Source organism: Entelurus aequoreus, linkage group LG04 (genome assembly GCF_033978785.1).
Source record: "Entelurus aequoreus isolate RoL-2023_Sb linkage group LG04, RoL_Eaeq_v1.1, whole genome shotgun sequence".
NCBI classification, from domain to species: Eukaryota; Metazoa; Chordata; class Actinopteri; order Syngnathiformes; family Syngnathidae; genus Entelurus; species Entelurus aequoreus.
In genome coordinates, this window is record NC_084734.1 from 85,451,564 (window position 1) to 85,464,164 (window position 12,601).

General features: G+C 37.0%; 1 protein-coding gene across 1 annotated transcript in view; it reads right to left on the reverse strand.

Annotated features, from left to right (window-relative positions):
• Positions 1-434: 434 nt before the first annotated feature.
• reep2 (receptor accessory protein 2) overlaps positions 435-12,601 on the reverse strand; it is a 37,563-nt gene continuing 25,396 nt past the window's right edge. The window contains exons 7-8 of the mRNA XM_062045903.1: positions 9,824-9,987; positions 435-1,573 (exon numbers count right to left, since the gene is read on the reverse strand). Of these exons, the coding sequence (XP_061901887.1) occupies positions 1,505-1,573; positions 9,824-9,987 (233 nt within the window). The 3' untranslated portion in view covers positions 435-1,504. The remainder of the gene's footprint in view (positions 1,574-9,823; positions 9,988-12,601) is intronic.

Below are 12,601 nucleotides of genomic sequence, written 5' to 3' on the forward strand. Positions count from 1 at the left end.
TTTGCGTTCCCAAACAGTCATCTCTGTCCCGACAATCCCCTCCGTGGTAGCAGGAACCCCTATATACTACGCTAATTACACATCAAAACCCTGCGGCTTATAGTCGGGTGCGGCTTATATATGGAGCAATCTGTATTTTCCCCTAAATTTAACTGGTGCGGCTTATAGTCAGGTGCGGCTTATAGTCCGGAAATTACGGTAGTTTTGGTCCAATATGGGTCTTCCAACGTTTTGGGTTGCCGACCCCTGGTATAGGCCGATACTCAAGGCTCAAATATCAATATTATACCAGAAGTGAAAAAGTTGTATCAGAACAGCCTCAGTAAATTGTATGATTCATTTTAAAGTAAGCAATATTTAGTTTCAGGTCAGGTCTGATTAAAACAAGAATGCATATATATTCTCACCGATTGGATAAATACCAAAACCACAAATCCATTTACTCTCCTTTAATAGCAGTTTTATTACCGATACATGACCAAGTAAGATACCATTGTTCCAGCACACACACCTTTGTGTGTTTCACAAGGAAATTTGGTGAATTGGCACAAATAGACAACTGAGAAACTCAGTGCACAATACTACTCGAAGCTGAAAAATCATTAATAAATATTCAAGTGTGGCATGAACGCCACATAAAAACGCAAAATAAAGAAGGAATTCTTCCCATGAAATGTTCCAGCAGTAGGCCTGTGAAGACCTTTCAGTCAATGTGGGTGAAAAGACGCAGTGGTGTGCATTAGTGTCTTCGTAAAAGAGAGGAACGAACAACAAAAATAAGTCAAACCATTAAAACTTGAGACGTAGTAGTGAAAATGCGTAAACAGATGAAAGCCCGGAGAATAAGGCAAGCAAGCTCGCATTGTATTTACACTTTGCCACTATTATTTACAGTCTTCACCTTTGCCAGCAGTTGAGGTGGACTTTGTCTCCCTCTATTGGTTTCAAGAAGCGTTACATGCTCTCTCGCGGGCACAACTGAACCCAATAAGACCATGGGCCAAACTCTCTATCCAGACAGGAAAGAACAAAGGAGGAGGAAAAGTTAAAAATGCAGTCACGTCTGTGCAGTTGGAGTTATTGCCATGTAGTTCTCCACAAGGCAAATGATATAAAAGAAGAAATAAGAAGTGAAATCAACCTTCAGAGACTGTAATTAGATAAGGGCTGCAACTACAGGAGGCACACAAGTAGTTGAGAGAAGATCCTGCTAAGGACCGAACCTGAACTTTGCCCAGTCAGACTCCCTTAGCGGCTTAAAATGCACTAAAATCAAAGTAAACAGAGATTATTTTTTTTTTAAGTCTTCTCAGTGACAGGATGATCAGGTTACTTCCTACAATCATAAAGATAAACTAAGAAATGTTGGGAACGCCGACTGCACAGAGTAAGAACTAAGCTAAATCTAAATCCAGACCGTGTGTGTGTGTGTGTGTGTGTGTGTGTGTGTGTGTGTGTGTGCTGACAGGCTGTGAGAGGTCCGAGTGGACATGGACAGAGACCTTCACGGCGGCATCTCCGCACTCGCTGTGGTCTTTTTCTTTGGTGGCTTCTTCACCGTTTTGGATTGAGTCTTCTCAAGAGAGGAGCGGGACAGGAAATGTAAGAAATAAAAAAAAGGGAAGAGAAACTGGTGAAGCAGAGAGACAATACAGCATATTACAGTTTGTCTTTAGCACCATCTGGAGGTAAAACGTATAATACATCTAATCCTTGTTGTTTTTTTGCCATCAAGTTTCCCTTCTTTCTTCCTAGTTTTCCTGGAATAGTTTGTGTTCTTTGCACAGCAAATATAAGATTCTTCTACAAAACCCAAAAGCAGTGAAGTTGGCACGTTGTGTAATTCGTAAATAAAAACAGAATACAATGATTTGCAAATCCTTTTCAACTTACCGTATTTTTCGGAGTATAAGTCGCACCGGTCGAAAATGCATAATAAAGAAGGAAAAAAACATATATAAGTCGCACTGGAGAATAAGTCGCATTTTTTGGGGAAAAAATAATAGACATTTGAAAGGCCATTTAAAATAAATAAAGAATAGTGAACAACAGGCTGAATAAGTGTACGTTATATGAGGCATAAATAACCAACTGAGAAGGTGCCTGGTATGGTAACGTAACATATGGTAAGAGTCATTCAAATAACTATAACATATAGAACATGCTATACGTTTACCAAACAATCTGTCACTCCTAAATCGCTAAATCCCATGAAATCTTATACGTCTAGTCTCTTACGTGAATGAGCTAAATATTATTATTTGATATTTTATAGTAATGTGTTAATAATTTCACACATAAGTCGCTCCTGAGGGACAAACTATGAAAAAAACTGCGACTTATAGTCCGAAAAATACGGTATATTCAATTGAATAGACTGCAAAGACAAGATATTTAATGTTCGAACCGAGAAACTTAATTTTTTTTTTGCAAATAATCGAACTTAGAATTTATAGGGAGCAACACATTGCAAAAAGTTGGCACAGGGGCATGTTCACCACTGTGTTACATGGCCTTTCCTTTTAACAACACTCAGTAAAGGTTTGGGAACTGAGGAGACACATTTTTGAAGCTTTTCTGGTGGAATTCTTTCCCATTCTTGCTTGATGCACAACTTAATTGTTCAACAGTCCGGGGGTCTCCCTTCTGCTATTTTAGGCTTCATAATGCACCACACATTTTCAATGGGGGACAGGTCTGGACTACAGGCAGGCCAGTCTAGTACCCGCACTCGTTTACTACTAAGCCACACTGTTCTAACACGTGGCTTGGCATTGTTTTGCTGAAATAAGCAGGGGCGTCCATGAAAAACACGTTGCTTGGATGGCAACATATGTTGCTTCAAAACCTGTATGTACCTTTCAGCATTAATGGTGCCTTCACAGATGTGTACCGTATTTTTCGGACTATAAGTCGCAGTTTTTTTCATAGTTTGGCCGGGGGTGCGACTTATACTCAGGAGCGACTTATGTGTGAAATTATTAACACATTAGCGTAAAATATCAAATAATATTATTTATCTCATTCACGTAAGAGACTAGACGTATAAGATTTCATGGGATTTAGCGATTAGGAGTGACAGATTGTTTGGTAAACGTATAGCATGTTCTATATGTTATAGTTATTTGAATGACTCTTACCATAATATGTTACGTTAACATACCAGGCACCTTCTCAGTTGGTTATTTATGCCTCATATAACGTACACTTATTCAGCCTGTTGCGCTTTCAAATGTCTATTCTTGGTGTTGGGTTTTGTCAAATAAATTTACCCAAAAAATGCGACTTATACTCCAGTGCGATTATATATGTTTTTTTCCTTCTTTATTATGCATTTTCGGCAGGTGCGACTTATACTCCGGTGCGACTTATACTCCGAAAAATAGGGTAAGTTACCCATGTCTTGGGCACTAATACACCCCCATACCATCACAGATGCTGGCTTTTCCACTTTGCGCCTATAAAAATCCGGATGGTTCTTTTCCTCTTTGGTCCGGAGGACACGACTTACACAGTTTCCAAAAACAATTTGAAATGTGGACTCGTCAGACCACAGAACACTTTTCCACATTGCATCAGTCCGTCTTAGATGAGCTCGGGCCCAGCAAAGCCGGCGTCGTTTCTGGGTGTTGTTGATAAATGGCTTTGGCTTTGCATAGAAGAGGTTTAACTTGCACTTACAGATGTAGCGACGAACTGTAGTTACTGACAGTGGTTTTCTGAAGTGTTCCTGAGCCCTATGGTGATATCCTTTACACGCTGATGTCGCTTTTTGATGCAGTACCGCCTGAGGGATCCAAGGTCAGGGGCATTCAATGTTACGTGCAGTGATTTGTCCAGATTCTCTGAACCCTTTGATGATATTACGGAGCGTAGATGGTGAAATCCCTAAATTCCTTGCAATAGCTGGTTGAGAAATGTTGTTCTTGAACTGTTCGACAATTTGCTCACGCATTTGTTCACAAAGTGATGACCCTCGCCCCATCCTTGACTGAGCATTTCGTGGAAGCTGCTTTTATACCCAATCCTGGCACCCACCTGTTCCCAATTAGCCTGCTCACCTGTGGGATGTTCCAAATAAGTGTTTTGATGAGCATTCCTCAACTTTCTCAGTCTTTTTTGCCACTTGTGCCAGCTTTTTTGAAACATGTCGCAGGCATCAAATTCCAAATGAGCTAATATTTGCAAAAAATAAAGTTTACCGGTTTCGAACGTTAAGTATCTTGTTTTTGCAGTCTATTCAATTGAATATAGCTGGAAAAAGATTTGCAAATCATTGTATTCTGTTTTTATTTACACAAAGTGCCAACTTCACTGGTTTTGTAGTTAACACTCAAAACAGACAGGCCTCTTAAAAGTATGCCTGGACGTGCAAGCAGCCATGTCGCTGGATACATGCAAGGACTGCTAGTGTGTTTTAGTGTTTGTATTAAAATGCCCCATTAAAAAAAAGAAAACAAACTGCAGCAGATACTAAAGCAGCAACCCTCTGCTGTTTTAAGCACCTACTACAAAAAACGCATGCAAAATATCCTCTATATTACAACAGGACTGCTCTGCTATTGTTGGGAATCTGCTGCAAAAAATGTTGGTTGTAACCAAGTTTTGCAGATATGCCAGAATTGGCTGGCATTAGTTTACAGGGCAGATCTGATGCACACGCTGACGTATCAACCCGCTCAATGAAGCATCTACGTGTTATGTTATGTTATGTTATGTTATGTCACCAATACACACGCATGCAAGAAAGAAAGATAATGCTATGTTACAGAAAGCCATTGAGTTCCCAAAGTGGTTCAACAGGAAAATAACAGAACTCGCATAGCAAACGTTTTTAAATGCTTCCCTTAGAATTGTGAGGAATAAAGACATTTATTCGTAGGGGTGTTTCCATACCAGGGGTCACCAACCTTTTTGAAAGCAAGAGCTACTTCTTGGGTAGTGATTAATGCGAAGGGCTACCAGCTTGATACACACTTAAATAAATTGCCAGAAATAGCCAATTTGCTCAATTTACCTTTAACTCTATGTTATTATTAATAATTAATGACATTTACACTTAATTGAACGGTTTAAAAGAGGAGAAAACACGAAAAAAATGACAATTACATTTTGAAACATAGTTTATCTTCAATTTCGACTGTTTAAAATTCTAATTTCAACTGAAAAAAAGAAGAGAAAAACTAGCTAATTTGAATCTTTTTGAAAAAATTAAAAAAAGAATTTGTGGAACATCATTAGTAATTTTTCCTGATTAAGATTCATTTTAGGATTTTGATGACATGTTTTAAATAGGTTAAAATCCAATCTACACTCTGTTAGAAAATATAACAAATTGGACCAAGCTATATTTCTAACAAAGACAAATCATTATTTCTTCTCGATTTTCCAGAACAAAAATTTTAAAAGATATTCAAAAGACTTTGAAATAAGATTTAAATTTGATTCTACAGATTTTCTAGATTTGCCAGAATAATTTTTTGAATTTTAATCATAATACGTTTTAAGAAATATTTCACAAATATTCTTCTTCGAAAAAACAGAAGCTAAAATGAAGAATTAAATTAAATTGTATTTATTATTCTTTACAATAAAATAAAAAAATGTACTTGAACATTGATTTAAATTGTCAGGAAAGAAGAGGAAGGAATTTAAAAGGTAAAAAGGTATATGTGTTTAAAAATCCTAAAATCATTTTTAAGGTTGTATTTTTTCTCTAAAATCGTCTTTCTGAAAGTTATAAGAAGCAAAGTAAACAAAATAATGAATTTATTTAAACAAGTGAAGACCAAGTCTTTAAAATATTTTCTTGGATTTTCAAATTCTATTTGAGTTTTGTCTCTCTTAGAATTAAAAATGTCGGGCAAAGCGAGACCAGCTTGCTAGTAAATAAATACAATTTTAAAAATAGAGGCAGCTCACTGGTAAGTGCTGCTATTTCAGCTATTTTTAGAACAGGCCAGCGGGCGACTCATCTGGTCCTTACGGGCTACCGCGTTGGTGACCCCTGTTCTATACCATACAAAAATACATCTAAAATCTTTGATATAAGCTCCAATACGAGCAGTCCTGCAGTGTGTTAGTTGTGCAAAGCTCAGACTGTTAACATTTAACAGTCCTCTTATAAGCACACACGGTTGGTCTGCTTTTGTATTCCAGTCAAGTCATTTATCTAAGATAAACATGGTAAGCTGTAGGCTTAAGCTACAGCAGCTACAAACAGCAAAGTACGCAATAGCCCACACGCTAGACATACATAATAAGTGTCCATAATTGAACAAAATAGCATTGTAAAACACTGCAAAAAAACAAATAAAATCAAATGAGTAGTATCAAATGATTATAGTTTATTACTTATAAATATCAACTTCCCAAAGCAGAAAAAGCGTGTTAAAAATTATCCAGTAACAAACGAGTCAGCATCATTCAACTTACTGTGATCAAATGAATTACGGTTAGTTTTTCAGACCTTCATTTGTTCTCTGACTAATTTCACTTGATTTAAAAAACAAATTAACATTCCACTCTATAAAAAAACAAAAGTCATGCCGACATTGAATCGGTTAAATATCGGTATCGGCCAATACTTAAGGCTGCAATATTGGTATCGTACCGAAAGTGAACAAGTTGTATCAGGACACCTTTATTTATCTGTTAAATATGTTCTCTTAAAGGCCTACTGAAATGATTTTTTTTTTATTTAAACGGGGATAGCAGATCCATTCTATGTGTCATACTTGATCATTTCGCGATATTGCCATATTTTTGCTGAAAGGATTTAGTAGAGAACATCGACGATTAAGTTCGCAACTTTTGGTCACTGATAAAAAAAGCCTTGCCTGTACCGGAAGTAGCGTGACGTCGCAGGTTGAAAGGCTCCTCACATTTCCCCATTGTTTACACCAGCAGCGAGAGCGATTCGGACCGAGAAAGCGACGATCACCCCATTAATTTGAGCTAGGATGAACGAATTGTGGATGAGGGACGTGAGAGTGAAGGACTAGAGTGCAGTGCAGGACGCATCTTTTTTCGCTCTGACCGTAACTTAGGTACAAGCTGGCTCATTGGATTCCACACTCTCTCTTTTTTCTATTGTGGATTACGGATTTGTATTTTAAACCACCTCGGATACTATATCCTCTTGAAAATGAGAGTCGAGAACGCGAAATGGACATTCACAGTGACTTTTATCTTCACGACAATACATCGGCAAAACACTTTAGCTACAGAGATAACATGATAGCATCGGGCTTAACTGCATATAGAAACAAAAGAAATAAGCCCCTGGCTGGAAGGATAGACAGAAAATCAACAATACTATTAAACCATGGACATGTAAATACACGGTTAATGCTTTCCAGCCTGGCGAAGCTTAACAATGCTGTTGCTAACGACGCCATTGAAGCTAACTTAGCAACGGGACCTCACAGAGCTATGCTAAAAACATTAGCTATCCACCTACGCCAGCCAGCCCTCATCAACACCCGTGCTCACCTGCGTTCCAGCGATCGACGGTGCGACGAAGGACTTCACCCGATCACCGATGCGGTCGGCGGCTAGCGTCGGATAGCGCGTCTGCTATCCACCTCAAAGTCCTCCTGTTTGTGTTGCTGCAGCCAGCCGCTAATACACCGATCCCACCTACAACTTTCTTCTTTGCAGTCTTCATTGTTCATTAAACAAATTCCAAAAGATTCACCAACACAGATGTCCAGAATACTGTGGAATTTTGAGATGAAAACAGAGCTTTTTGTATTGGATTCTATGGGGTCCGAATACTTCCGTTCATCATACATAGACGTTTTCAACCGGAAGTTTAGCGGGAAATTTAAAATGTCACTTTATAAGTTAACCCGGCCGTATTGGCATGTGTTGCAATGTTAAGATTTCATCATTGATATATAAACTATCAGACTGCGTGGTCGCTAGTAGTGGCTTTCAGTAGGCCTTTAAACCTCCTGTCGCTTTTTGGTGGCTTGAGGAGGTGATATTGGGAGCCGATTTGCAGGAAAACGTACTTAAACATGAACAGTATATGTCAGTAAGGATTTAAGTTGTTATTTTTAGGAAACGCCAGACCAGGAGCGACATTAATGTTTAATGCGGCGCTAATGTTGTGGTTAATTTAGCACCAAACAACATCAGAGGATATCACGAACACCTTCATTACGTGTGTCTAAGAGGAGCATCAGCATTTCAAAATATGTGAAATATCTGGAAAATTGGTAAAAATATGAGATTTTTCTACATCACAATACAATAACAATTTTATAGTAGATTATGGATTTTAATACATTGTTCGATACTAGGGCTGTGAATCTTTGGGTGTCCCACGATTCGATTCAAAATCGATTCTTGGGGAAATTCTTTTTTTTTTTTTTTTTTATGAAAACAATACACAACAATACCATAATAATGCAATACCATTTCAAAACAAAACCCGACCCAGCAACATTCAGAATAGCAATAAACAGAGCAATTGAGGACACACAAACACGGAACAATCTAAAAGTAGTAAGACAAAAATGAATATTATCAACAACAGTATCAATATTAGTTACAATTTCAACATAGCAGTGATTAAAAATCCCTCATTGATATTATCATTACAAACATTAATAAAAAAAAATTTACAAAAAATGAACAATAGTGTCACAGTGACTTACACTTGCATCGCATCTCATAAACTAAATGTCTAATGATAATGTCAATGAGGGATTTTTAATCACTGCTATGTTGGAATTGTAACTAATATTGATACTGTTGTTGATAATATTCATTTTTGTTTCACTACTTTTGGTTTGTTCTGTGTCGTGTTTGTGTCTCCTCTCAATTGCTCTGTTTATTGCACTTCTGAGTGTTGCTGGGTCGGGTTTGCTTTTGGAATTGGATTGCATTGTTATGGTATTGCTGTGTATTGTTTTGTTGGATTTATTAATAAAAAATAAATAAAAATAAATAAAAAATTAATAAATAATAATAAATAAATAAAAAATCAATTTTTTTAAAAACGAGAATCGATTCTGAATCGCACAAAGTGAGAATCGCGATTCAAATTCGAATGGATTTTTTCCCACACCCCTATTCGATACCCTAAAATATTGGTGGGTAGGTTGAAGTTTATTTTGTGTACATGTATAGTTTCAATATGATACATCACAGTTTTTTTTTCAATCCTTTACAACATGTCCAAAAAGGAGTTGGAAGAAGCTACCCATTTTCCCACTTCATAGCAATTACTAACACATATGTTCATTTTTTGTTCTCAATTTGTAACGCAAATGTTTGCCATATGATTTATGAATAAGGCAAACATTTAAATACAATTAATTGTGGGATCCTTCATGTAAAAAAATGTATTATTGCCCGATACCGATAAAAAAATGATGATATTGATGTCAAAAAGACAAACATCGGCACTGATAATCGGTCGACCCTTAGTCACAACAATAAAATGGCATAGAATAACGCAATTTGGATGGCAATATGGTGAGTATCATAACATAGAGCGTTAACAAAAATATAGCATCCTAATCCATTACTTTCTCCTGTTTCACAGGTGAATGCACTTAAATGCATACACACACACACACACACACACGGGACCAGGACCACCTGAACCTGACAGACACACACACACACGGGACCAGCCCCTCCTTAAACTGACAAACACAGCTCCTCAAACACCTATTCCTGTCTCCTATACCCGTATTGGTAAGTATTGGTAAGGTTTGCTAGACGTTGGTGGTGTTCTTACATATTTTGGTTAAAAACTAAATACATTTTTCAGGGATACGTACTATATACATAAATGCATGCATACCTCTGTCTTCGCCGCAGCTTTCTTGGTAGTCTTGACAGTGGTGCTGCGCTTGGGGGCCCTTTCTACCCCATCCTCATCAGAGTGTTCAGTCCTCGTGTCTGATTGGTCCGAGCTGTGTTGGGACAACGTCTCCTCTGCAAGGGATGCAGCTGGCGAAGAGCGAGCTGCGGATTTGGATGGAAAATAAAGAATAATAAAATTGGCTGATTTGATTTATGTTTGAACTACATTAACTGCTTTGTGTGTTTTTAAGCTACAACACACTCGCAGTACAGTGGAACCACCATTTATGAACCCCTATTGTACCAACTTTTCGTTTCACAATCCACAGGCCCAATCAAAATATGCTTTGGTGTACAAACTTTATCCACCCATTGTGTGCCTGCAGCGCAGCTATTTTGTGCCCGCCAGCACATTCCTAGTGAACGGGCTGTTAGGTACTGTGCTAATTACTACTTTGTGTGATTTTTTTAGTTTTTTTTTTTTTATAGTTTTGCTAGCCTCTCTCTCTCTCTTACTTCTGCTGCAAATGATTAACCAACTAGGCAAAGTGGATTTTAGTTTTAATTCATAATATTAGAGTCATGACTGTTAAAAGCTGAGGAGTTTTGTGAATTTGTGTGTGTGTGTGTGTGTGTGTGTGTGTGTGTGTGTGTGTGTGTGTGTGTGTGTGTGTGTGTGTGTGTGTGTGTGTGTGCAGGGCGACTGCATAAATGGACAGTTCAGCTAGTTGTTTTTAGAGATGTCCGATAATATCGGTCTGCCGATATTATCGGCCGATAAATGCGTTAAAATGTAATATCGTAAATTATCGGTATCGTTTTTTTTATTATCAGTATCAGGTTTTTTTTATTTTTTTTTTATTAAATCCACATAAAAAACACAAGATACACTTACAATTAGTGCACCAACCCAAAAAAACTCCCTCCCCCCATTTACACTCATTCACACAAAAGGGTTGTTTCTGTCTGTTATTAATATTCTGCTTCCTACATTATATATCAATATATATCAATACAGTCTGCAAGGGATACAGTCCGTAAGCACACATGATTGTGCGTGCTGCTGGTCCACTAATAATACTAACATTCAACAGTTAATTTTACAAATTTTCATTAATTACTAGTTTCTATGTAACTTTTTTTATATTGTTTTAATTTCTTTTTTATTCAAGAAAATGTTTTTAATTTATTTATCTTATTTTATTTGATTAATTTTTTTAAAAAGTACCTTATCTTCACCATACCTGGTTGTCCAAATTAGGCATAATAATGTGTTAATTCCACGACTGTATATACCGGTTGATATCGGTATCGGTTGATATCGGTATCGGTAATTAAAGAGTTGGACAATATCGGCATATCGGATATCGGCAAAAAGCCATTATCGGACATCCCTAGTTGTTTTTTTTAATATTTAATAGAAAGTTTATCCATCACCCCCTTATTTGATATACAGTAGTGCGGGAATATTCAACTAAATTGTTTTGGGGGCCACAATTCCAGAAAGCTAAGGACCGGGTGGCCAGACTTTCCCCTTCACATTATACTTTTTTGTATATTCCAGAGAACCAGCATCCTCTACTGTAGACGTTTGATTGTGTGATTTGGTTTTAAATGACCTGCGGTGAGGTAGCGACTTGTCCAGGGTGTACCCCGCCTTCCGCCCGAATGCAGCTGAGATAGGCTCCAGCACCTCCCGCGACCCCAAAAGGGACAAGCGGCAGAAAATGGATGGATGGATTGATGGGTTTTAAATGACATTCTGCAAAAAAGCTGGTCAAAGATCATCTATATCAGTGATTCTCAAAGTGTGGTACTGGTATGCCACCTAATTAAATATTCAAACTTTTGCTGTTGTTAAATAAAATACCTGCCTTGTTTTTAATATATACTTAGACCAGGAGGTGTCCAAAGTGCGGCCCGGGGGTCATTTGCGGCCCGCAGCTAATCGTTTACAGGCCCCCCACACATTCTGCAAAAATTGCAAAACTGATAGTATTGCAAAAATAAATAAAAAAATTTAAAAAGTGGAATGAGGTGAAATCTAACGAGAAAAAGTTGCAATGTTGACACAAAGCTGCCATGCAGGCTGTTTTTTTTTCTTTTGTCTTTGTTTATTTTTATTTTTTTTGCCATTGCTCGAGAAAAAAAAAAAGGAAAAATACAAAAAATCTATGTTACAATGAATTATTACTTAAAAAATGTCACTTTAAAATGTTTTATGTGGGAAAAAATATTGCATATATTGTGTGGTTGCCATGTAAAAACATCAAAGTCTTATTTGACAAAAGAGCATAAAACAAACAAAATAATAGTTCAAACGTAAAATGGACAGATATATCTGAAGTTGATCTCGTAATTTAAGTGTGAAAAGTAAAAAAAAAAAACTAATAAAAATGTATCACTTTATGAGTGGGAGACCTTTTGGATCCCAAATATATTTAGTGGGATTTTATTTAACTTTTCACTGTGATTACTCAAAAATATTAAAGAATTCAAATCAATGGTGTCCTGCATTATTGATCTTTTAATAGAGATGTCCGATAATATCGGCCTGCCAATATTATCGGCCGATATATGCGTTAAAATGTAATATCGGAAATTATCGGTATCGTTTTTTTTATTATCGGTATCGTTTTTGTTTTTTTTTGTTTGTTTTTTTATTAAATCAACATAAAAAACACAAGATACACTTACAATTAGTGCACCAAGCCAAAAAACCTCCCTCCCCCATTTACACTCATTCACACAAAAGGGTTGTTTCTTTCTGTTATTA